The 24738-nt window shown below is 52.0% G+C and overlaps 1 protein-coding gene across 3 annotated transcripts in view; it reads left to right on the top strand.

Moving 5' to 3' along the window:
- Positions 1–24738, top strand: part of Abr (ABR activator of RhoGEF and GTPase) — a 194165-nt gene that overhangs the window by 101801 nt on the left and 67626 nt on the right. For 2 of the 3 annotated variants that reach the window (XM_051157993.1, XM_051157994.1), the window contains exon 2: positions 2900–3084. In XM_051157993.1, the coding sequence (XP_051013950.1) occupies positions 2900–3084 (185 nt within the window). Of the gene's footprint in view, positions 1–2899; positions 3085–17299; positions 17602–24738 lie in introns of those variants that run through there. The other variant, XM_051157995.1, reaches the window with a different exon arrangement.

The following is a 24738-nucleotide window of genomic DNA, read 5'->3' as shown; positions in this document are numbered from 1 at the left end:
GAGACAGACAGAGTCTTGCTATATACTCCAGGCTGGCCTTGAACTTGACATGGTTTCTCTGTGTAGCTTTGGCTGTCCTGGACTCACTTTGTAGACTAGTTCAGGCTGGCCTTGAACTTACAGTGATCTGCCTGCCTCTGCCTTCAGAGTGCTGGGATTAAAGGCGTGCGCCACCACGTCCAGCTTGACCTAGAACTTGTAATGTTCCTCCTTTCCTGGCCTCCCTGTGCTGGGATTGTAGGTCCAGGCCACCACATGCAGCTATACCGCTGGCTCACTAGTAAGGACTTAATCACAAGCTACTAAGCAAGGTGCCACTCCAAATACAGTGGGGTTTCTGCTACCAAGAGGGGAAATGGACCCGGCTGTTAGCAACTTGATTGCCTCTCTAGTGACCACCTGAGACCTTCCTAGACTGAACCTGTCTATGCCCAGTGGATTTCTTTTTCAGCCCTTCTAACTTTCCTAGAGGGCCGCTTTCTCCTTTTTATGTATCTCTTTTCCTAAAGAGAACTGTTCCAGACTCCCCAAGATTTTTACAAAAGGCAGAAACAAGAAAACAATTGCCTAGGAGTGCTTGTAGAGGGCACTGTGCCAGTCCCCCCACATCTGTCCCCTGTGCTCCCCTTAGTGGCCAACCTGTGCCGTGAGGGGGGCCAGAGGCAGGGTGCGGGGATGTCCTCAGAATGAGATTCAGAAAGGATAGGATAGTCCTTGCAGACTCAGATAGACCCAGGTTAGGCCCTGTCATGCTCTGAGGCTCAGGGCCCTCATCCGTGAGGACTGCCCTGGACAGGTGGTTACAGATGGAGCAGGAGTTGGTGCAGTCTGACTGTGCACTCCGAGGAAAAGGCTAGCAGAGCCCTTCCTCTCTCGTGGGAGATGCCAGGTATTGCGTCAGAGGCAAGGCAGGCCCGTCTTCCTTTCTGGCCTTTCTGTGAAAGCCTGCCTTTGGGTAATAGCATCATTATCTGATGCCTGTTACAGGTCAGTCTAGCTGTTGGCTAGGCTCGCATCCACCATAATTCACGCCCTCACACCCTTAGCTTCAGCATGACCAGGGAGACCCAGGGACCCTGGAGGAGTAAAGAGGTCTGTGGCTCTTCATGTACCTGCCTGTCCTGAGGAAATACAGCCTGTGTCGCCAGACAGCGTGTTGGGCATCAGCTGAGTCCTGGGAGAGGCAGTCTGCAGGAGCAGGTGTGGAGAGCCCAGGGGAAGCTACTGACTGCCAACAGCCAGATTGGACTGATTGTAGCCATGGCCTGGCGCCCCAGTGACCTGGTGACACCGTTCTCAGGCTTCTGGCTGTCTGTGGGCTGCTGTGTTGTGACAGCGGAGGAGGAGCCAGGGCCTGCCTCCACGGAGGGCTTGACTCACTGGGGCCTGCCTGGCTTAGACCTCGGCCTGAGGTGGATGGTGCACCCCTTCACTTGTTCCCTCTGCCACTCATGTTTTCCGAGAGCCTGCTATGTGTCATTTTGTGGGTGCCGGGCACCCAGCCACGGCTGAAACACCCAGTTTCTGCCCATGAGGCTTCAAGGGGGCTGTGTGCTATTGGTATTATAAACTGGCTTCCCAGGGAGAACACCCTGGAAGAAGTGATGTCTGAGTGATGCCATGCAGGCTCCTCTGACATACGGGCCACAATCCCAAAATCCAGGCCCCTGCCAAGATTCAGGAACCATATGACAAACTCCTGTGTTTTCATCAGGTCCTGTGTGCAGGGTGCTACCACCAGTGGCTTCAAGGCTCGCTCTCTCTTTTTTCTTTTTCTTTCTTTCTACATTCCTCTGTGAGGCATGGTACCAGCTCCTGCTGGTCTTCCAGAGGCTGACCTTGGTCTCTCCTCCTTGATGACTGTCTCCCTAAACCAGGGTTCAAGACAGAGGAGGCCTTCCAGCTTGCTCGCCGCAACCCTACTGTGCTCTCAGACATCCTGATAGTGGACTGGAATGTTGGAAGCAGCAACGCCCAACTCACCGGCCAGTCGCTGGCTAAGAATGGTGCAAGGGTCTTAGTGAGGCCATCCTATGGCTCTTGTGTAAAACCCAGAGGCACTACCCTGTTTCCTGGTGGCCTACCCTACTGCTCCCAGGAGGGTATCTGTGTGTGTCCCTTGTGTAGTGCTGGGAGCCCTGAGGGGTTAATAAAGCTCAGCTTCCTGTCACCTTCCCTCCTGCCTGTTCTGAAGGAAGCTGTGTTGGAATTATAGACACACCAGTGCTGGCTTTTGAGGAGCCTGCTGTTCACCAAGCCCCTGCCAGGCCTGGGCACAACCCTCTCTCCCACGCCTGCCTGCCTGGGGCTCTGTCCTGCATGCAGGGCCTCATTCAAAGGACTGAGGGCCTCCTAGGGTATACTTTCTGGGCCCTCCCTGCCCCAAACCTGCCCTGTTCACCCCCCAGGGACTGAGCTCAGTGTACAATGGTACCCAAGGAGGAGGGACCTAGGAAGTGACATCGCTTGGCCCGCCCCCACCTCCTTATTCCCTATAAAAAGCAAAATGGTGACTCAGAGAGAAAGAGTTGGACTCGTCCTGCCTCCCTGCTCCCACTGTTAATTTTTAGACGTGGAATTAGGCAGGAGGCAAAGGAAACACAGCTCCACATACGCAGCTGACATGCTATTAGGCGGGTGGCGACAGCAGAGCCGCTCCTCCCCGACTCCCAGCAGCCTCTGACGGACTCAGCAGAACCTGTGCCTGCTGGAGCTCCCACCACCACCCCACCTCCCCTCCCCTCCCCAGGCCTGGCTGTGCAGCCCTTGCCCTGGCCCAGGGTGTATGGTGCAGCAGGAGCCATGGCAGCCGGGGGCCGGCGCCGGCGCCCACTGCGCTACCAGTCCCTGGCAGCCCTGGTGGAAGACTCTCAGTGGCCTTTCTTGTTCCTTGTCTCAGACTTCAGCTACGGTGCGGAGGACTACGACGCAGAGGGGCATGAGGAGCAGAAGGGGCCCCCCGAGGGCTCGGAGACCATGCCATACATCGACGAGTCACCCACCATGTCGCCCCAGCTCAGCGCCCGCAGCCAGGGTGGTGGGGACAGCATCTCACCCACCCCACCCGAGGGGTTGGCACCTGGGGTAGGTATTCATTCCTGGTTTTCTCTTCTGGGGAAGGGAAATAGAACAGTGTGTGCAAAAGTGGGCCAGGGTCTGCCTAGGACAGTGTTGGCAGGGATTGGGGGAGGGAGGGCCTGGACTTCTGGTACCCTGTCATCTGGCTCCTGTTCCACCACCTGCTGAGCTCCGTGTCCCTTACTTGTCTCCCTGCTCTGCCAGCTGTTTATTCTTCTGCTTCCTGGACACTCTCATCCCCCCCACCTTTACCTTCTGCACCCCACCAACCCCTTCAGTTATCTCTCTCTCTCAATAGGATGGGGAGGGGACTGTGGAAGGACCAGGCTTTTCAGTCTGTACCTGGCTGGGTGCACATGGCCTGTGGACAACAAATGCCCCATAAAGCCAGTCCTAATACTGGTTTCCAGCTCCCTGTGAGGTAAAACATGATGCTTTCTGTAATGTTCCCTAGGACTGAGGGCCACCAGCCCTGTAAGCCTGGGGTGCCTGACTTCCCTGCTGCCAGGAGAGGCAGGTCCTCTCTGAAGACTTTTATAAGAAATATTAACTATGCTTTGATACGGCCGGGAGATAGGAATGTGTAGAGGATTGTAGTACTTAGAATTAATGCTGTTCCTGGTGACAGGGACCAACACTGGGCCCAGCTCATGAGTGTACGCATCTGAAATACACAAGCAAGCCAGGCAGAGATTCCTTGGGGCTCCTTTTTTGGAGTTGGGGAGATAAATTGTAGCTGTTTGTTTTGGTGGAGGGGGCTCAGTTTCACAGGTCCCTTTGGTCCAGTTTGCCCAGGGTGTATTTTGTGGGGGTTCTCGCTCCTCTCTTCTGAATCCCCCCAGGGGAGCATCAGTGATGCTATGCAGTACGCTTCCCTGCTCTAGGGCCTAATACCCCCACCCACCTGGAGGCTGACTGGACTCTACCATTTGGAAGAACCCCTGCTTCTTCCCACCCTCCGCAGGCTCTCACCCCCTCTTCACACACTGGGGTGGCTGTTATAGCCTTTGGCAACAAGGGCCTTGGCAACCAGCATCCCACTTGGGGGAAGCCACATTGTTGCCATGGCAACAGAGGCCTAGGCAGAGCTCAGTGGCTGCCAGGTGGTGCAAGTTTGGGAAGGGATGATGGTGGGGGGCAGGTAGGAGGTAGAGGGGATGGGTGTAGGTGGTGGTCAGCTTCACGCTCCCCGCAGCCAGCATTCTTGGGTGCTGCTGCCCTAAGGAAGGGTGGTAGGTTAGAGTCAGCCATTTTGGCCCCGTAGAGGCAGAGTGTTTGGATCAAAGGACCTAGACTCAGGCCAGCCAGGAGCAAACTCTGGTTCCCCCATTTCGGCCTTCCTGTTGTAGGTCAGTGGGGCTCAGATACCCTCTTAGAGACTTAGCCCATACCCTACCATAAGCAAGGGCAGGATGTGGCCGTGGGGCCTGCTCCGTGCGGTCTCCTTTCTTGCCTCCCTTTTCTTTCCCTCCTTCATGACTGCCTTGCAGGAGCATCCATCCATGGACCTTTGGATTCTTCAGGGAAAACTCCTGCTCATGTTCTGTGCATAGCAGGGCCATACCCCTGCAGGGTGAGCTCAGCTTTGGACAGTGGCTTCGCTGCTTTGTACCCATTGCTCGTGATGGTCAGAAGGGAATAACTAACTTATAGTGGAAGAATTTGAAATGTTAAGTATTTACAGGGAACAGTCAACTGAAGTACCCGGGAGTCCTCAGTACGTACTGATTTTCATATCTTTGGTAGGTAGGGAGAGTATTTATCCGTGCCAGTTGGGAGTGGCTGAGGCAGGTCCAGCTGCAGGATGCTGTCTGTGCTCCTGCCTGCCTCAGCTCTAACCCCTGCCTGCCTGGAGCTAGCTGCCTTTCTGCTCTTTCTGTTGTGTTACTGGCCCCACCTAGTGGACTCTGCAAGTATTGCTATTTGCAGTGGGTGCCTGGATGGTACAGGCCCCTTTTCTAGTAATTGGAATGATTTTTTTTTTTTTTTAAAGTGTGTCTGTGTAAGTCTGTATGTGTGCCATGGTTCCTGCTACTTGGCTGTGCTCAGTTGGCCAGGCAGTCTCCTCCCATGCCAGGCTTCCTGTTAGGAGCTTGGGAACAGAGGGGGACTTTTGGACCAAATCAGACAATTGTTCTAGATATTCAGATATCTGGCTTTTGGCACAGCCTGGCAGCTAAACTTTCCACACCCAAACACTCAGCCAAGTTGTACCTGGGAAGGAGGTCAAAATTTGGTTTATGTGTTAGAAAAACATAATCCAAATGGGGTGTGTGGATCTGTCTTGGTGTGTGTGTGTGTGCGCGCGGTGCGCGCGCGTGTGTGTACACAGTTTGTGTATATAGAGATTTGGTAGAAGGAACAGACTCACGTGGGTATAGAAGCCAAGAAGACCTACCCTGTGCAGTGGATGTTGGAGTCTTAGGAGAGCCAATGTGTCATTCAAGTCTAAGTCCAAAGGCCTGAGAATCAGATGAGGCAAAGATAGAAGATTCCAGGTGGGAAACCAGTAGGCTTAAGCTCAAGAACACCCGATGTTTCAGTCTGAGTCCAAAGGCTAGGAAAGAACAGTAGGCACTTACAGCAGACATGCAGGCGGAGCCTTTTCACTTGTTTGAGACAGGATCTCTTGGTTTCCAAAGCTGTCCTGAAATTTACTTTATCGTTCTGGTGGGCCCTACACTCACAATCCTTCTGCCTGGGCCTCGTGGTGCTGGGTCACATGTGTGCCACCGTCCCTGGCTGGAAGGAGCTCTTCTTTCCTGACCTATTTGATTTCATGTCTTCAATAGACTGGATGAGGCAAGGCCAGCTCACCTTGGGGGAAGGCATCTGCTTTGCTCAGCTTGTAGATCCAGATGTTGTGAACTGTCCCAGAGCTACTCAGACACCCAGTGGCCCAGTCAGGTTGGCACATGGAATGAACTCGGAGTGTCTTGTGCCAGTGGCCGCATAAGCTTCGGGCAGATGACATGTGCTTTCTGGCTATAGGACATTTGAGAGATTGTGAATACCACTGAGCACCATTTCCTCAGCTCCTTTGAAGGGAGGCTGTGAGGGATGGCCGTGGGTTGCTCACAGGGAGCCTTATGGCTTGGCAGTCCCAGCACTAAGAAGGCAAAGGTAGGAGAATTGTGTATTCTAGGCCAGGCGGGGCTACATAGTGAGCCCCTGTCACAAAACAAAACAAAACAAAACATAAAACGCGTATGAGTTTTGTCATCAGCTTTTACAGGACTGGGACCAGGAGTGTCGCAAAGACATACATGCTGGGAAGTGAATCCCAGCCACCCCCCCTCCTTTCTGGGTCTGTCCCCTCGAGTGTAGTAGCCTCAGCCAAAACATGGTCTCTGCTCCTCAGCATACCTTGCTGTGATAATTTCATCTTGGCTTGTGCCCCAGAGGTAACAGGTGAACCCCAAGCCCTGCCCTGCAGGTCTTTCCCAAGCCTAGGCTGGGTTAGGGTCCTGGCCCGGGACCAGGGTCACCAGTTGCTGGCGGCTCAGTTCAACTTCAAGTGCATGGTTTCCCTTGGGAAAGAGGGTCAGGACACTCCCACCCAGCTGCAATTTCCTGTCCCAGAAGCACTGTCTGAACAGAAAGCCTGGTTCCTATAGATCACGATTCCTGTCTCCTCTCTGGATGGTACAGTCAAAGGGCCCCCACCAGAGAGAAAAGATCTGGGTTTTGTCTGTCTCCTGCTTTGAAGGTGTGTCATCTGAGGGATGTCACCCTGAGTTCACTTACTCATCAGTAAATGGAAGATACTAAGAATTTCCTCCCATGTGACCTGACACAGCTGTCACGAGTCTGCCATGAGATGTTGTTAAGGGCCAGAATGCCGTGTAGTTTGTTAAGGTCTATATTGGGTGCCTACCTCCGCCGGAATGAGGATCTGGAGGTAAAAGTGGAGGTTGGGTGAAGTCACCCGTCATCACCACTGTCTGCTCTTGCATTACCTCCCCCCCCCCCATCCCCATCAGCCACTTAGAGAGGCAAGTGCCTGAGCCCGTCAACATAGGATGCTTCATTTAAGGTCCATGATGTCTCTGCAAGATATGTGCCCTGCTTTCATTGGGTAGTTGGGAAAACTGAAGCCCAAGGACTTGGCATAATTTGCCGCAGATTTATTGCATCCAGTGGGACTAGGACTCGGTTTCAACTTGGGGTCTTGTGAGGCTTAAGCCTGAAAGGTGCTGCCAGGTCCCTCTCAGATACCCTCCTGGGTGAGGCTCTGACAGCCCAGCTGCCCCCCCCCCACTGCTGGGGTTGTATACAGTTCTTGGGGTTCGCATCTGCCTTTCTCGATAAGGAGTACCATTCTTGGTCACCCCTTTGTGTACCTCCCCCCCAGCTCCTGTGGTAAGTTCCTAGGCACCTGTTGGGCTCCTGTTTGGTGTTTGGGATTGAACTGTGGAGTTCTGCAGTGGGGGGGAGGGGAGGCAGGAGGAGCAGGGACAAAGCTGGGCAGAACCACTGTTCTCCTTCCCGCTCAGGCTGGGGTGTGGGCTTGGGGCTGAGGGGCGGGTCCTGTGACCAGGGGCCATGTGGGAAGACTGTGGCACTCTTCTGTGTTCCCTTCACACTTTGTTCCTGATCTGGGAGTCCCTGCTAGGGACGCAGCAGCCTTGCTTCTATTTCTCCCCTCCTCCATCTTCTGTCTGTGCTGCAGAGGGGACAGTGACTGACTCCTCCTGTGTATTGGTGCTGTGCCACCACATCCAGCTGCTGGTGGGGCTCCTGTTACATACATGAAAAAACTAGGGCTCTGTGCCTTGGTGCCTTGTCCAGGTTAGAAAGGTTTTTGTTTTGTCTTTTTTTTTTTTTTTTTTTTAAAGTAACTTAGTTGTGACACTAGCCACTTACTAGTGAGATTTCCTTATCCTCTCCAGGCCAGGCCCTCTCCCCAGCCACACCCCATAATTTCTTAGTGTCTTCTCTGATGGACTGTACCTGACTGTCCTGGTCACCCTATGGCTCTCACACCTTCTCTGATCTCTCACCTGCTGGGATCACAGTTCATGAATGTATTTCTTACCTGAAAATAAGGCTGCTCCCAGGGGCATATTTATTCGATAAAGGAGGTACGGTAATCTGCAGGTTCCCTGGGCACTGTAGGTATGATGGTGGACCCAGCCAAAACAATTCTTCTGATTTCCTGAAATTTGGAAAAGGGGTGGGGTGGAGATTCATAGTGTGTCCTAGGCTATCCTGGACTAAATAGGGAGACAGTGTCTCAAAAAAAAAAAAAAGTGTCTTCATGGATGACACAAGAGGTGAACTACCAGGGTCAGAGGCTCTGCCTCTACATTTTCCGTTGTTGTTACTGAGTTTCTCCACTGGGAGGTGCTAGCAAGGCCAGAACAGTTTTCTTCCTTTCCAAAAGAGGATGCTTCTTATTCGCCTGCCCAGTAGAGTCATGTGCCAGTGTGGTTGGTGGTCCACATATTCCTCACCCACTGCCTGTATGGCAGGAAGAAGTAGGGAAGACTACTAGCGGCTCCTCGGCCTTTCCTCAACCTTAGCATATCGTAGTATTTTATGGGCAACTTTAGTTTTCTGCACTGCCTTGTCGGGTGGGCCTTGCGCCTGTCCCATCACAGATGGGCCCCAGGGTGCAGTGGTGCTATGTAATTAATGTAGTATGTGGCAGGGCACTTGTAACCACAGTCCTCTGCCCGTCTCCAGGCATGAGCCTTTAGTACCCTTTTGCTTCCTTTGAAACGGTCCCATCATGAAGCCCAGGCTGGCCTTGAACTTGCAGCCATCTTGCCTGGGCCTTTGGCAGGCTAGGATTATTAGAGGCTTGAGCCATTATCCTTGCCTGAATCTAACCTCTTGCCATACAACGTGGACAACCTAGCAAGCATCATTCCTTTCTTCTGTAAACTGAGGGCGCGAGGGGAGGGTGGTGGCTTCTGCAGGAACCAGGTTGTGTGCCAAGGTGAACCTCTCTGAGGGTTAGTTGAATTTTTATCCCTGTGGAATATAAATCCCACTTTATTGAGGGCATCTGCCTCCAGAGTACTGGGATCACAGACCTATACCATTCACAGGCCTGGCATTTGAGTAAAGTAAGCATACTGCTCCATCAAAGTGGACTAAAACTATATATCTTGCATTACTTTGGAGGACAGATAAGATTGCAGTTCAGCTATTACCTGTCTCGCAGGCCAGTCATGGCAGTGCATGCCTTGTAATCTTAGCACATAGGACATCCAAGTGGGGGTGGGTGGGTTGTTTGCCAGTTCCGGGCCGATCTGGGCTTCTTGGGGGACAGAGGGAGGATAAGAAAGAGCTATCTAGCTTTTGGACAGGATTCCAGTGGAGGCTGGTGACTGAGCAGAGATGAGATTCCCTTCTTGGTTGTTTTTGTGGGTTGCCGTTTGCACTAGGATGCCACTTCATTGGCTGAGTTCCCTTGTCTTAACCTGAGCCCCCCTTTTACCTGATTTCTGGGAGACCCAGGGCTGTGTATATGCTAAGCAGGTGCTCTGTCACCAAGCCACGCCCCAAGCCTCAAAGTACTCCATATGAAGGCCATCCATGCTCCATCTTTCAGAAAGATCGGATATCCCCAAAAGAAAGTCATGTGACCTCGGGTGGGATCTTAGGGTAGGCATCATGAAGAAGGTAGAGGGGTAAGGGGGAAGGTCCCTAGAGGCTTGAGAAACAGAGTCTGGGGTGGGTGGGTTATTGGGTTCCTTGGAAGAGGTTGGAGGTGATTCTCTGGTGGGCCAGCCCCTCACCCCACACACCTGTCAGAGGAAGAAGGGGAGACTAGCCGGTGTTTTTACTAAGTGCTCAGCTCAGTTCAGGTGTTGCCCTGTGTTGTGTGTCTCTAGGCCTTCTGACAGCCTAGAGATGGTGTGGTAATTATCCCCCATTTTATGGAGGGGGAAACCGAGGCACATTTAAATGTTCTGCCCAGTGTTGTGTAGCTACAAGAGGCAGAACTAGGATTAAAACCCAAGAGTCCAATGGAGAACATTCTCTCCCTCCCTCCTATGAGTTCATGCGCACTGCATGTGTGCAGGAGTCCATGGAGGCCAACAGAGGGTGTCGTAAGCCAGCTGTGAGCCGCCATGTGGATGCTGGGAACCGAGCCCGTGTTCTCTAGAAGAACAGCAAACACTTGTAACCATTGAGCCATCTCTCTAGCCCTGATCTTGTTAACCTGTTCTATCATACAAACAATGTTGGCTTATACCCAATAGCTTTATGCTATTGAATTCTTTGTTGAGTTCTGTTTTGTGTCAAGAGAGTGTCACACTGTATCCCAGGCTAGCCTTGAACCCATGGCAGGTCTCCTGTCTCTGCCTCCCTGGTCCTCGACAAGCAGGAGTGATGTCTGCCGGGATGGAAAGGGAAGACGGAGGGAGGAACAAGGGTATGGGAGGTGAGAGTCTGGTTCTTTCTCTGGCTCCAGTGACTCCATCAGCCTTGGCACTGCTCCAGGACCTGCCAAGCTCCCTAGAGCCTGGGCCTGCTGCTTAAGCCTCTGCTAGGAGAGCTCTATGGATGTCTTCAAGCCAAAGAAACTGCATCTGCCAATGGCCTGGCAGGGGCAATGTGCCTAGCCCTTTCAGGGGCTGTTGATACCAGTGGGATGGGTTGAGTTATCAGTGAGGAGCCAATGGGCCGGTGTCCCTTGTTTGTCTGTCTGACTTAGTGGCTTGCTGTTGAACGCAGAGTGAGTGGTGTTTTTGAATGAGTGATGTGATGTCAGATGAGGGGCACGGCCAAAAATGGTCACGTGACTTGCCTGAAATCCTTCCACATTTTCCCTTTGCCTATAAAGGTGACATCCAAAGTCTCCCACCTTACCGCGCTTGATTGCGTCATGCTCTGCCAGCCTCGGAAGCTTCCCCACCAGCCTGCACCTGCATTACTAACTCCCCCAGCATGGCTAGCCCATTCATTTCTATTTTACTTTATTGTGTTCCGTGGCTTGAAGGAAGCATTCTATTCCTGAGCCATTTCCCTGGCCCTTGGGTTTTTGAGGCAGACTCTCCCTATGCAGCCCAGTTTGGTTTCGAACCTGTTGTAGCCCTCTTGTCTTAGCCTCCCAAGCGCTAGCATTTTAAGCATGTACGTCACGGTGATCAGCCAGGCCTGAGTTTTTATGTCGCCTCTTCCAGGGAGTCTCCTATGACTTCTCAATTGTGACATCAGACACACCTGCTTGTGCCCCTCCCAATTCACTCTAAACTGCTCCCATAGCACCCTGTGGGAGGGGCTGCACTTAGACAGCCTTGAGTATGCCAGCTCACTCTGTGACTGAGCCGTACCCCAGCTCACCACGCTTCTTTTTATAACTTTATTTTTCTCTGATTACATACTCAAAATTCTCACTTTTCAGAGATACATCATCTAGAACATGAAAGCTCACACCCTACAGGAAACTACGGAGTTTATTTATTTCTCCTTGTTTTTCCCATATGTAGACCATGCATTAAAATGAGATCATGCTATTGGTTGCCTGGAATTAAGATCAACTGCTTTCCTTTTGTGGCTGTGTGGTGTTTCATTCTGTGGATATACCAGAATCTGTTTAACCAGCTCCTTTCTCCCTCTCCTTTTTTGGGAGGAAGGGAGACAATGCTGTGGACCGAACATGGGGTTTTGCGCATGTTAAACAGATGCTCTGCCACTGAGTTTCAGCTCCTGTGCTAGTCAGCCCACTCTTTTTGTGGTGTTTTTTGAGGTGTGTATGTGTGTCTGTCTGTCTGTCTGTCTCTGTGTCTGTTACCACTGTATAGCTCAGACAGGCTTGGAACTCGAAATCTTCCTGCCTTTACCTGAGTGCCAGACTTTCTAGCATATAACCAGATTCCAATTCGCTGTGTGAATCATTTGTACTCTTTGCGGTTTTTGCTACTTTCTCACGTTACTGAGCGTTTTCACATACACATCTTTGTGCCCTTCTGGACGTGATTTTTCAGATGACTCCCTAGAGTGAACCTGTTTAGTCAGAGGGTGTGAACATTAAAGTCACAAGAGCCATTTCCATGTTACCCTGTGTGGAGTTAGACCTCAACAGCCTAACTCTAAAATGTGCCCCTGGCCATTGTGCTCCTGAGACCATCAGCCAGCTCTGCAAGGGGCAGTGTCCCCTGTTTATGGTTACATTTTGAATGTGAGCATAATGCCTGGTATATAGTAGGCAGTTAATAAATGCTTGCTGATTAAGTTAATAAGGGGGTAAGAGGTCAGAGACTTAAGTGTGAGGAAAGGCCACCCGTGTGTGTGTGTGTGTGTGTGTGTGTGTGTGTGTGTGTGTGTGTGTGTAAAGAGAGAAAGAGACAGGCGAGACAGAGAGAGCCCACTGTCTCAGCAGGCTGAGATGTGGACTTAGCAGGTGTCAGAAGTCTTGATTGGTACCCTACGCTATAGCTCATGCTTTCTGTCCCTCGTGTTCCTGTTTGAGCTACCCTCTGCATACTTACCGTCTGCTTCTTTCCTCTTCTGTCCCCTAACTGCTTTCTGAACCCCCTTAAGAAACCATCCCCTGGCATACAGCTTATGCAAAGCCCTGGATTCCAGCTTCAGCACCACCAAAAAAGAAGAACCCCTTTCTTTTGGGGCATCCCTCCCTTTGCCTGGAAAGACCTTCCTGTTTCTAGGTGCTATTCAGAAGCCCACCCCCACCCCCCCACCCAGGTTCACATCTCAACGCCTACTGTCATAACTCCCCACACATGGCCTCCTCTCTCTGTCTCCGTCCTCTAACGCCCTCACTGACTTAATCAGCAGACACTCACCAGTGAGGTTTTCCTTGGCATGAATACCTCTGTCCACTCTACCCTTTCTTTCTTTCTTTCTTTCTTTCTTTCTTTCTTTCTTTCTTTCTTTCTTTTCCATCCTATTTTTCACTTGTCCCTCACCTCAGTGAATTGAGAGTACATGAGTGGCAGGGCTTTGGTCACACATGCCAGGCCTCTTGGGAGGCATGAAGGCACATGTGCCAGTGAGCAGGAAAGTGGACAGACAGGACAGGGAGTTGCAGTGCAATGTTTTTAGGGCTCTATAGGTGTGAGATGTTTGAAGGCCTGGTTGGTTTGTGGGTTGGAAAAGAGAAAGATGGAAGAACCAGAGAATTTAGTAAAAGGGCTCTGTGGGGCCATGGGCACAAAGAGCCACAAGATGACAGCCCACAGGTGGAATTGGAAAGGCCGGAAGGGGAAGCTGGTGTGGGGAAGAGGTCAGACTTACTAATGGAGCCAAAGGGGTTGTTGCTCTGACTTCCCAGCTGTCTGTGCGCGTCTCAGGCCTAGAGGTGGCCATGGGTCTCTAGTGGCAGATGGGGTCTGTTTTCCAAAGGCTAGGAGCAGAGGGCTGTGGGGTAGGGCCTTGAGCCATGACTCCATGCGTAAAAAGGAGGCAGGAGGCCAAACCTACCATGGGGACCGAGACACCTGAGGTTTTTGAGAAAGATCAGAGGCCAGTGGCCATATTGGCTGTTGCTCTGGAGACCAGGCTGAGGAGTAGGGAGGAAACCTTAGGTCCAGGACCTTCTTGCACATTTCAGAAGGAAAGGAAGGGAGCACCCTGGGGATTTGTGAGTCACTTCCCTTCCAGAGGGAGGGCTGAAGGCCTCTGAGTGGAGCCTCTGTCCACTGAAGGGGGACATTCTCGTTACTCACTGGAATTTCCAGCCAGTTGCAGTGGGTGGGGTAGTTGAAGCCTTGGTAGCTTGGGGAGCAGCTTCTGTGAGAGGCTCACCGGTTTAGGGAAGGAGTAGGTGCTGAGTCTGCTGTGAGTGGGAGTATGGAGAGCAGGGTGAAGGGATTCTAAAATTAGATGGCTCAAGGCACCTCAAGTCTTGTTGGGTTGGGAGTTAAGGACACAGAAAGACCGTGGGGTGATAGTCCTCTGCTGACTGCTAGCTTGACCCATCCGGGCTCCCCGTGCTCTGCACACAGAGCTGGCGGGGTAGAAGACAGAAGGGGACCTGTAGCATAGGGCCCTGAGCTGGCACACTTGTGCCCTAGGGAGTGCCAAGCCTGGCTGTTCCCATGGGAACAGCCTTACCCGTCCAAACCAAATGAGGAATTGTGGCTTGAGAGGGCCCTTCAGATGAGTCCTGGGTATTTATAACTCAGCCAGAATAGAATGAACTGAGAGAGAAAGGAGAGGGGGATGGGCAGGGACACCTTTGCAGGACCCCCATGGAGTAGACTCCCCAACCAGAGCAGGCCCTAGTGAGCCTGTCAGATTTCTCTCAGTCAGTTTCAGTTTTGGTGCCGGGATGGAGCCTGTACCTGGTAGGGGCAGGCTTTCTGTTACAGGCAGAATGACAAGAGCCTCTCCCAGACTTCTAGATTTTTATTTTATTTTATTTTATTTTATTTATTTGGTTTTTCGAGACAGGGTTTCTCTGTGTAGCCCTGGCTGTCCTGGACTCGCTTTGTAGACCAGGCTGGCCTCGAACTCACAACAACCCGCCTGCCTGTGCCTCCCGAGTGCTGGGATTACAGGCGTGCACCACCACGCCTGGCTGCCTTCTAGAAAAATATTAAGGCGTAGGATACACTCCTTTTCATCCACACCCCCTCCCCCCTTGCTCGGGCCTTCTGTGTGCTTCTTCTCAACTAAGGTGCCCAGTGGAGCAGAGAGGAATTGGCACTGTGTTGTGTACCCCCCCCCCCCTCGTGGAGACAGTTTACCTTCCTTTGGAAATGGCCTCAACAGTTTGACTCTGCCCTGTGGCCCTATGGTTGCCACTGACAAGTGGCTGTGATGTGTATATGCAAGGCTGGTCACAAAAGGCACACGGGGGTTTGATGGACATACTCAGACATTGCACCACCGGGTCAGTGGCACCTGTTACACAGATTAACAAAGATGAAGTGGTACATGAAGCTGAATTTTATTCCAAGCTGCCAAATATTCTAAGGAGATAGACAGAGGCCATGCTGAGAGGAAACCCCTCCCATATAACCACAGCTAACAACCAATTGCAAGAGTAAAGGCACTGTGGTCATCCTTAAGTCCAGCTCAGAACAAGGATGTGGTTCATAGTGTGCTGTGCTTCTTAAAAATGTAAGTTACCCTCTTTCATTTTAAAGTCAGGAAGGCTGGAGAGATGGCTCAGTGGTTAAGAGCACTGACTGCTCTTCCAGAGGACCTGAGTTCAATTCCCAGCAACCACATGGTGGCTTATGACCATCTATAATGTGATCTGATGCCCTCTTCTGGCCTGCAGGTGTACATGCAGGGAGCACTGTATACATAACAATAAATCTTAAATAAATAAATAAAGTCAGGAGATTTTATTTAAGCATTCATAGTTTCCCTTGGGCATTGTGACATAGGATGAGGCACAGACAGGTAGATCTCTCGAGTTCCAGGCCAGCCTGATCTAGATAGCTGGATTCAGGATGGCCAGGGCCATACAGAGGGACCCTCTCTCAAAAACAACTACAGGGAGCTGGGGAGAGAGCTCAGTGGCTAAGAGCAGATGCTGCAGCCAGGCAGTGGTAATGCACACTCAGGAGGCAGAAGCAGATGTTTATTTTAAGTTTGAGGCCAGTCCGATCTACAGAGTGAGTTCTAGGACAGCCAGGGCTACACAGAGAAACCCTGCCTTGAAACCCCTCCCATCCCCAACTCCCAAAAGAGCACCTGCTGCTCTTGCAGCGAAGCTGGGTTCAGTTCCTAGTACCCCTGTCTGTACCTGCTGTTGGCGGGGATCTGAACTGGGTCTGATGCTTTCTGGCCACTGGAGGCATGAGACACACATGTGGTGCGCATACCACACACACACAGAGGCAGGCAAAAACAACCATGCATGTACCACAAGGTAAGTCTAAAAACAAAACAAAACAAAAAGCTGACAAGACTAGCTTGGCTACACACAGAGAGCCTGTCTCAAAACAAAACTAAAACTAAAGAGAATACGGATTTTGCAGACTTGAGCATGGGTTCCCTTTATGGGACATTAATTAGCTGGAGCCCCTGTAGTTTCTTGAGTTCATTTAGACCTTCTGTGGCTCTGTGCTTGCCTTACCTGAACTTTGAATGAGCGCTAAAGATGTGCCACAGTTGTCTTCAATGTTGACTTTGGAAAGCGCTTCCTGCAGCTGGCCCTAAACTCCTCCCCCACCCCCCCCCCCCGCCCCCCGCCCCCATGGCTGTATAGGTGTATGGCTCTTGGATCAGGGTCAGGGGACCAGGCTGTGAGCCTCATCTTCTGCATGAATTTAGTTTCTGAAACATGAAAGGCGCTGAGGGAAGAGTGAGAGGAAAGCAATCTGAGATCGGGCTGGGTGGATAATGCCACCTGTCCTAGATTGTAGGGTTGGCTCTCTCCTCTTGTGCGTCCCAGAAACTACTCCAAGGAAGTGGCATTGCCAGCAGCACCTGACCGTGCATGATGTGGCTCTCGGGTGGTCCATGGTACGCAGTGATACATGCTCAAGACCCTGTCTGGCAGTGTGCTCTACTTGGGCATGAGGCAGGCCAGTCCCCTCCTGTACAAGTACAAAAGCCTTGTGCACTCTACCGTGGTGCAATGGCAACTGCGGTTTCTCACCGGCAGTGGGCCTCCCCGCCGCATAGGTGCTGGAGACTGAGGCCGAGGTGTGAAGGGGGCTCTGGCTTGTGACGATCCCACTGGGACGCGGACTGAGTGGATGATGGGTGGCTTCTCCGGGAAGCCACTCTCCTGCTTTCCCCTTGCCTGAGGGCTCCGGCGAGAAGTTGTAAATAAAGCTTGTCTCAGGGAAGCAGACCTCCCCCCGCGGCCGCCCGGCCTGTCTGCGGCCTCCTCCCTCCCTCCTCCTCCGCTCCATAAGCCTCCGCCAGCCGCTCGCCCGCCCGGTGACCACAGAAGGAACGAGCAGCCCCACCTCGCAAGTCAAGACGTGCGTTTCCTGTGCATTTGGAGCAATCGGGCCTCTGGGTCCAGAAAGGGCGGGCTCTGTGGGGCCAGCAGCTCAGCGGCGGGGAACCCGGACGAGCTCGGCACCGGGCCTGGGGCGAGTGGAGTGGCCTGGGAAGAAGCGGACCGCGGAGGGCGCTGGCTGCCGCCCCTGCCCTGCTTCATCCTGCGAGCGAGCGGCTGCCGGGAGGCCCCGCTTCCCCTTTCTCAGGGTGGGGACACCCGGGAGGCGGGCCCGGCGCGCAGGACGGCTGGAAAGCGGCAGCAGGAAAAGGTTCATAATGGAGCCTTTCATCGCGAGCCGGTGGCCAGGTGCCAGGACCGACTCCACGGAGGCCAGCATGCTGGTGTAGGCCTGCCCTGCGCTCTTCCCCGCCCGCCCGTCCCCTGCCTGCCTCCTTGCTGGGGCGCTTGGCGACCGCTGCTGCTGCTCCTGCTGCTTCTGTTGCTGCCGCCGCTGTGTGGACCCTGCTTCCTGTTTGCCCTCTGCGGCTCTGGCTGCCATGGAAGAGGAAGAGGAGGCAATAGGCTTTTTGGACAAGGTTCTGGAAGATGAAGATGTGTTTCTCCTGGAGGAATGTGAACTGGGAACCCCGACCAGCCCTGGCTCAGGGTCCCCCTTCTTGGTGGCCGTGAAGGTGGGGATGTGACACGCCCTGGATGCTTGTGGGGAGGGGGGTAGGGCTGGCTCTTGACTGATGCTGAAGCCGTGTTTGGAGAGAAATGGCTGATGTGTGCACAAGCCTCGTGGCTGAGTGGAAGAGCCTAACTCCGCATGAGATGGGCTGATAGGTCCCTGCTGGGGGGATTGAGGGCTGTCTCTTTCAGCAGCTGTTCTTGAGGGAGAGGTGGAGTGCTGTTTGCCCTGCACCAGTTGTCCTCGCAGGCAGTGGCTGTTGGCTTTCCCCTGTCAGCTGTGTTAGGGGATCTTTTTTGGCAGTGACATGAGTCACCTGGTGGCCTGTCACTGAAGGCGAGCCTATTGCCCCCAGAAGAGCTGGCTGACTTGAAACTGGTGGGAAATAATTCATTGTCTCCATGGTAACCAGAGGATCAGGGCATTTGTGAAGTGTGGCCAAGGGAGTTACCCCTTTCCCAAGGAAGAGACTGGCGACTCGGTGCGTCTTGACTGATGCAAGTGAGCAGTTAGGAAGATCAAGAGTCTTGAGGTCACTTGGGCTTTCTTGAAGGAAATAATTGAATCAGCTGGAGGGGGTGGGGTGGGAGCCGCTGTCAGGTAGGTAAGCATTTTTTCCCCAAGGTGGGCACAGGCAGGCGTAGCCCACTTGCTCCACGCTAGTAGACTTGCAGTAGAACTCCTGGAGAGGCAGATCAGGAGGGAATGGGCCATTGGGAATGGGAGCCCTGGTATGGAGCCAACAGTACACTGATTGGTCTTAGTCTCACCTACGCCTACCTTTAAGGACTCTAGCCACAGCCTATCACTTCTCTCTCCTGTGCCTGGGGGGAGGGCCTTTGAGGGCTGTGGCAAGGAGTATGCACACTGCATAGCCAGGCTTGCCTAACCACATGGACCCTGGAGGGCGTGGTGTTGGGTACATTGCCAGGACTAGGTGTCCCTGAGTCTTCCCTTTCCATGAGACAATGATCGCAGCCTTGCCCCACCCACGCCATGATGTGGCTCCAAGAAGGAGCTAATGGAGATTAAAAATAGACTGCAGACCCAGGTTAGGTAGGTGGCAAATAATGCGAGGTCGGGGTGGAGCAGTGACTGCAGGCTTGGGTGGGAGCTTGCAGTGGGATCCTGACACCTCATCTCTGTTTGGTAATCTGGTGCTAGTTTAGAGTCATGTCCCTCATTGGGCCCACAGAGACCTCTGGGCTTAAGTTTTGGCCAGTCTTCCCACCAGTCTCTTTATGATCCAAGGAGCATGCTGGGAGTTCAGCAGTCATGGGATGGCCAATCTATGAGGTTCCTGATGGACCCTCCCTCAGAAGCCCTCTCAGCACAGGTGTTAATACCACTCACGCTGCCTCCTGGGCATATCCTTTCTCTGTGTTGTGACATAGTTCACCATGCCCACTGCTGATCGCTGAAAGGTTCTGGGTGTATGGCTGGGGCCGGTGAGAATTTTTAGAGTGACTGAAGTTTGTTGGGACATACAAAAGCTATAACTCTGTTCCATCTTAGAGGTGTTCTCTGGGAAGGGGAAGTTAGGACATGGTTGCCAAGGGGTTCTGGACGCATAGCAGGCCTAAAATTAGCCTTCCTCCCAGGTCCCCATCATGCCTAGATAGAGCCCTCCCCTCTGCTCCCCTCCCCTCCCCTGTTCTCTGCTTTGGTGTTTTTGGAGTTCGCTTCAGCCTGGGAGCTTCTTGCTCATTTGCAGTACCTCTCCAACACCTGTTTCCTCTGTCAGGCTTGCCCTTAGACAGGTAGACTAGGGTTGCAGAGAAGTGAAAAGCACGACCGTCAAGTGCTGTCAGGTTGCGTTCTGTCCTAAGCATTTCAGCCTGGTGCCATGTTGGAGCAAAGTGAACAAGTCATGGTCCTTTCTCACAGAGTCCCAAGGAAAAGGATGACGCCCACAAGGGGGACAGAAGAGTGAAGCGAGAAAGCAAGCAGGCCGCGAGAAGCGGTCTGGTCAAAGAATGCCAGAGGAGGTTGAGGCAGGAGGGGCCACCAGGAGTTTAAGGCCAGCCTGAAATACACAGTAAGCTCCAAGTCAGTATGGGCTGTGAATGAGACCCCATTTCAGAAGTATATTAAACAACAACAAAGGCCTCTGGATTCAGAGGAGGAAAGAGGCCACTTACAGTTGAGTCAAGGCTGGACCACGTACGTGGATGCACATGCACGTGTGCAGAGACCACGGCGCCAAGGTGATGCTCTCAGCGTCCTGGCTGCGGATGGTGTTGGCTCACTCCACCATGGCAGCTGGTAGGAGTCCAAGGCAATTTGCCTTTTGCTATTACTTTACTTCAGGAGTACTTACCTTAAACAGTAGTGCTGCTGTGCATTCGCCCAAATGCCAGCCCAGTAAATCAATCCTGGCCTCGCTGTGATTTCCGAGGTCCTTCATCTTCCTAGGGGACAGATGCAAAACTGGCTGGCGGTTTTCTCCGGAGCTGGAGCTGGAGCTTGCTGCATCTCACAGCCCTGCGTCCTTTGAGGAGTTAACGATCTGTGAACTCACGATGCAGATACTGAGAGCAGCATCCGCATCTTGTCTGTAAAACGGTGCATACTTTTCCAAAAATTTTTTTCACACAGTTCTATTTAAAGGTAGGTCGGGCTGACGGGTGGAGCCTTGTAGAAGCTGCTATTTCAAGGAACTCATTTGTCAGGAATAAAAAGCCCCTTTGTATTCCATATTAGCTCTTCAGGTATTGTTTTGTGCTTAAGGAGAAGGGAGTTGTCAGAAATGCCTATATTCCTGTTGGCTTGCTCAGGTCTCTCATTTTCTGTCTCTGTCTGCAGTGATGGTGCAACCCATCATCACCCCACTGGAGTTTCTTGAAGTATTGGTGATTTGAGGGATGGTTTTAGGTGACATCTCAATATATGTTTTCTAGTCAGGTATTTGTTTTAATGTATATAAGGGAAAAATAGGATTTGTACATCACTCTTATGATTTGTTACGAGGCTTAAGATAAATCTGTGCTTTTATTTTTTTATTTTTTATTTTTTGGTTTTTCGAGACAGGGTTTCTCTGTGTAGCCTTGGCCGTCCTGGACTCACTTTGTAGACCAGGCTGGCCTCGAACTCACAGCGATCCGCCTGCTTCTGCCTCCCGAGTGCTGGGATTAAAGGCATGCGCCACCACGCCCGGCAAATCTGTGCTTTTAAAAAACCATCAGTACTGGCCAAGGCATGGTAGGGCACATCTTTTATCCCAGTGCTTGGGATGTAGAGGCAGGAGGATCTCTATAAATTCAAGACCAACCAGGTCTACAGAGAGAGAGAGAGAGAACTTGTCTCAGCACTGGTTGTATTTAGTGGGCCCCAGCACTTGGAAGACTAAGGCTGGAAGACTGCAAATTTGAGGCCACATAGAAGGACTTTGTCTTAAAAAAAAAAAAAAAAAAGATGTAAAGAATAATACTAAATACCATGCCAGCGTGGCAAGGCTATCGTGATGGGGGATATGAGCAACTGAAGTTTTTTAACACAAAGGGAGTGCGTGAATCTGCCCAAGGCTTCAGACAGCAGGAGGATGGAACATGAAGACGTACCACTGAGAGAGAAGGGGACAATGGGGACAGGAGAGACTCCTGTGTTGTACTCTCTTAGGTATGTGAGGGGCCAGCTGGCTGAGGCTGGGGCTTGACTTGGGCATCAGCCTCCCCCCCCCCCATGTGAGTACACCCCACCCGGCGTCTACTCTGATGCTGAGTGTTCCCTTGCAGATTGGTGTTGCCCACGGGCTAAATCATGCTGTTTCTAAAGTCTCAGACCCTTGCTGTTTATGGTGGCTTTAAAGCTCAGCTAGAGCCGGCCCTGCCTGCTCAGTCCTCACTGTTGCCTTGGAGAAGATAAAGGGCCATGGAAAATTGTTTTTTGACTTGGCTTAGAACCAAGCCTTAGGAAGCTTTATTTAGCCTCTAAGCTCTGAGGAAGCCCAAGCCAGAGCTTATCAGTAGACACTACCTTAGTGATCCGATATGTTGATCTGGGGGCCTTAAGATGACAAACTCATCCAGCAGATTGTATAGATTGCTGGGGTTGAAGGTGCCCACTAGGGTTGCGGTTTGTAAGCCCTGATTGGAGAGAAAGCGGCGACAGCTTTCCTGTGTTGGGGAAAGACTAGGGGCGTGGCAGAGCGTTTGCCCAGGGGCTTTGGTGCACACATTAGGCACGTTGAGGGACAGCTGTCTCCACATGTGTGTGACCACCGGTGTCCAACATGTAATAGAGAAGAGACAAGTGATTTCTGGGTCTTGGTATTTTATGAGGCAGGCAACTCTCCCACAAGGACTGAAGAAACAGTTGTGAATGTCCAGGTTTCGTTTTGTTCTTTATAGTTTATTGAGTACACGGCAAGAGGCCCCAGCCAGGCGGTAACTCAAGAACCAGGTGCCGCCATTTTTGTTTCAGAGCAGAAACATACATGATCTTGAGAAAACCCAAAGGTGTGGAAGTCTCTTCAGTGCTAACTGAGCACCAGACTTACTGTTAGTAAGATTTATGGAGCCTAATATCATGTCATTAAACTCTTAGCTGCCTACACCCCATCCTAGCTTGAATTTTAGAAGAGAGTATATAGCCCAGAGTGGGAACTCTTGGGGATCACTAATGACTGCCTTTTAAGAGTGAGTCTTTGAGCTGGGCCCGATTGCACACGCCTTTAATCCCAGCACTCGGGAGGCAGAGGCAGGCGGATCTCTGTGAATTCAAGGCCAGCCTGGTCTACAAAGCAAGTTCAGGACAGCCAAGGATACACAGAGAAACCCTATGTCGGGAGGGGGGAAAAAACGTCTTCCGAAATCTCTAATCAAAACTAGTCTTTGGGATAGGATTATGAGGTGAGAGTCTTGTTAAAATGGATTGTTAGAGACAGAGGAGTCTTGCTCTGTGGTGGAAGAAGACTTCTTCACAGCAGGGAACAAGTGAGGAATGAGGCGCAGGAGGGGAGCAGTGGCCTGCAGCTTGGAGGGCAAAGGGCAGGACAGGTTTGGGAAGCAGCTGGGAGGCCACCCGTGCGTGCCTGTGTCTGACCTTGAGGGCTGGAGGCCTGCTGCTAACTCTGATCTGTACTCCACAGTGTGTTGGAGGCTGGGCTGTCTCCAAGCAGCTAGCCATATTCGCACCCTCTGTGCCTCAGGCCCTAATGCTCACTCACACCTACCAGATTGTGAGATGCCAGGGAAGAGCACTGACAGCAGTTGCTGCTACTTGTGAAACTGTCAGTAAATAACTCTGCCCTTCCCTAATGTGGGGTTTGTACAGGGTCTCTGATGCTGCCAAAGCAAACAGCCACAAACTTAGGGCTAGAAACAACCCCGATTTAGTTTCTTGCTGAGCTTCTGGAATCTTTCAAGGAATAAACCCATTTCACCCTTCCCCTACCTTACCTGGCTACAGGTCCTATTCTCTAGCCTAAAAGCCGGCAGTTTAGCCTTTCCCTACCTCACTGTCACATTGCCAAATCTGCTTCCGTCTTATAAGGACCCTGTGACTACTAAGGGCCCACTTAGGTAATCCAGGAATCTCCTCAAATTTAATCGCGCCCACAGAGTCCCTTAGGCACTATAGTAACGTAGTCACGGGTTTGAGGAGCCACATGTGGACATCTCCATAGAGTCATTGTTGTCTTTACTCTGGGGCATTTTAGAGTTGGGGGGCAACAGCCTTTAGACATACATACCACTTAGGAGACGGTGTGGAGAATACTCCTTCAGAAAGCCTTCAGGAACACTGAGGTGGGGTTTTTTCCTCTGTGGCTGGAGAGGTTTGGGTGGCTTGATACACTTTTCTGGCTCACATTAAGGGTAAGGCAACAGCTATGTAAGTACAAGCTTGGGGAGGGTGTAGGAGAGGGAAGAAACCATCCCAGAAGTGAAAGGAAGCGGAGCCGGTGTTGGAAGGCTCGGGGTGGATCCCGCCTCTGTCTCCTTTAAGTCTTACTTGTTTCTACTACAGACCCCACTTCAGTGTGGGTGTCTGAGGGTCGGAAATCAAGTGTGGAAGTATGGAGGGGAGTTAAAAGCCTTTCCTCCTGAAGGCCAGGGGTGATGTGGGGTTGAGGCCTGCCTCAGTGAAGACAGTGCAACGCAGTTGTCGCAGAGGCCCGAGGGAGATCACCCGCTAGCCAGGCAGGAAACCTCAAGGCCATGCAGATCTTATATGCTGAGGCTGGAGGAAGAAGTGACCCTTCAGCTGTGCTGTTAAGAAAAGCTGTCACTTAGCCAGAGGAAGAGCACATCAGGCAGCACCCACAGTGTGACTGGTGTGTTGGGAAGGTAGAAGGCGCTAGGCCTTGGCCCTGGAGAGATTGGGAGGTAGAGAAGAGCCTGGGGCCACTGCAGGTATTTATGATCTGCTGCAGCCCAAGTCGCAATTTATGGTCTCTTTGTTTATTCCAGTGTTTTCCTCTCCTACTAGATTATAAACCAGGTGACAGCAGGGACATGGCTACGCTTGCTTCCTGTTGTAGCTATAGAGGCTGCTGCGCATTCGGTAGATATTTGTTGAATAAACAGATAAGTGAACCTCTCTCTCCTAATTGGATTTTGCAGTATTTATATAAGTCCTTGACCAGAAGGTGTTCTTGGGAGATTGATTTTTACTGCAATGGGCTGGAGAGAGGGGAGGATTCAGAGGTCACTTAGAACTTCGGTGGGAGGAATCTGTCCTGGAGATAGGCAAGGAGGCTTCCAAGCATGGCGGAGGGGAGAGGGAAGGATCGAAGAGCGGCCAGGAATAAAGCTTTAGGATCCTGCATAGGGAAAACTACATGATTTTCACTAAGGGTAAATGGTTAGTGTTTTCTCTGCACCAGCCACTGTGCTAGTTGGCGGCATCCAGGCTAAAAAGGACGTGATGTCATCACCACCGCAGGGGAACAGGGATTCAAGAGAGAGCGGGAGATCTAGCATGGGTTTGCGCCTTACACGGTGAGGAATGGCTGAGGTAAGCATGGGTGGCTCACAGCTGACACCTGTCGTGGTGCTGAGCCCCTAGGACAGGAAGACCTCAGCACAAGTGGCCACAAGGCCAGGGCTCCTATACCCATTTCCGTCCCATTCTTTCTAACCCTGTCTCAGTTTATATATTACTTCCTCTGGGGGGGTGGTGGTGGTGGGGTAACTGG

Source organism: Acomys russatus, chromosome 16 (assembly GCF_903995435.1).
Source record: "Acomys russatus chromosome 16, mAcoRus1.1, whole genome shotgun sequence".
Taxonomy (NCBI): Eukaryota; Metazoa; Chordata; class Mammalia; order Rodentia; family Muridae; genus Acomys; species Acomys russatus.
This window is presented reverse-complemented; position numbering and strand designations above follow the sequence as displayed.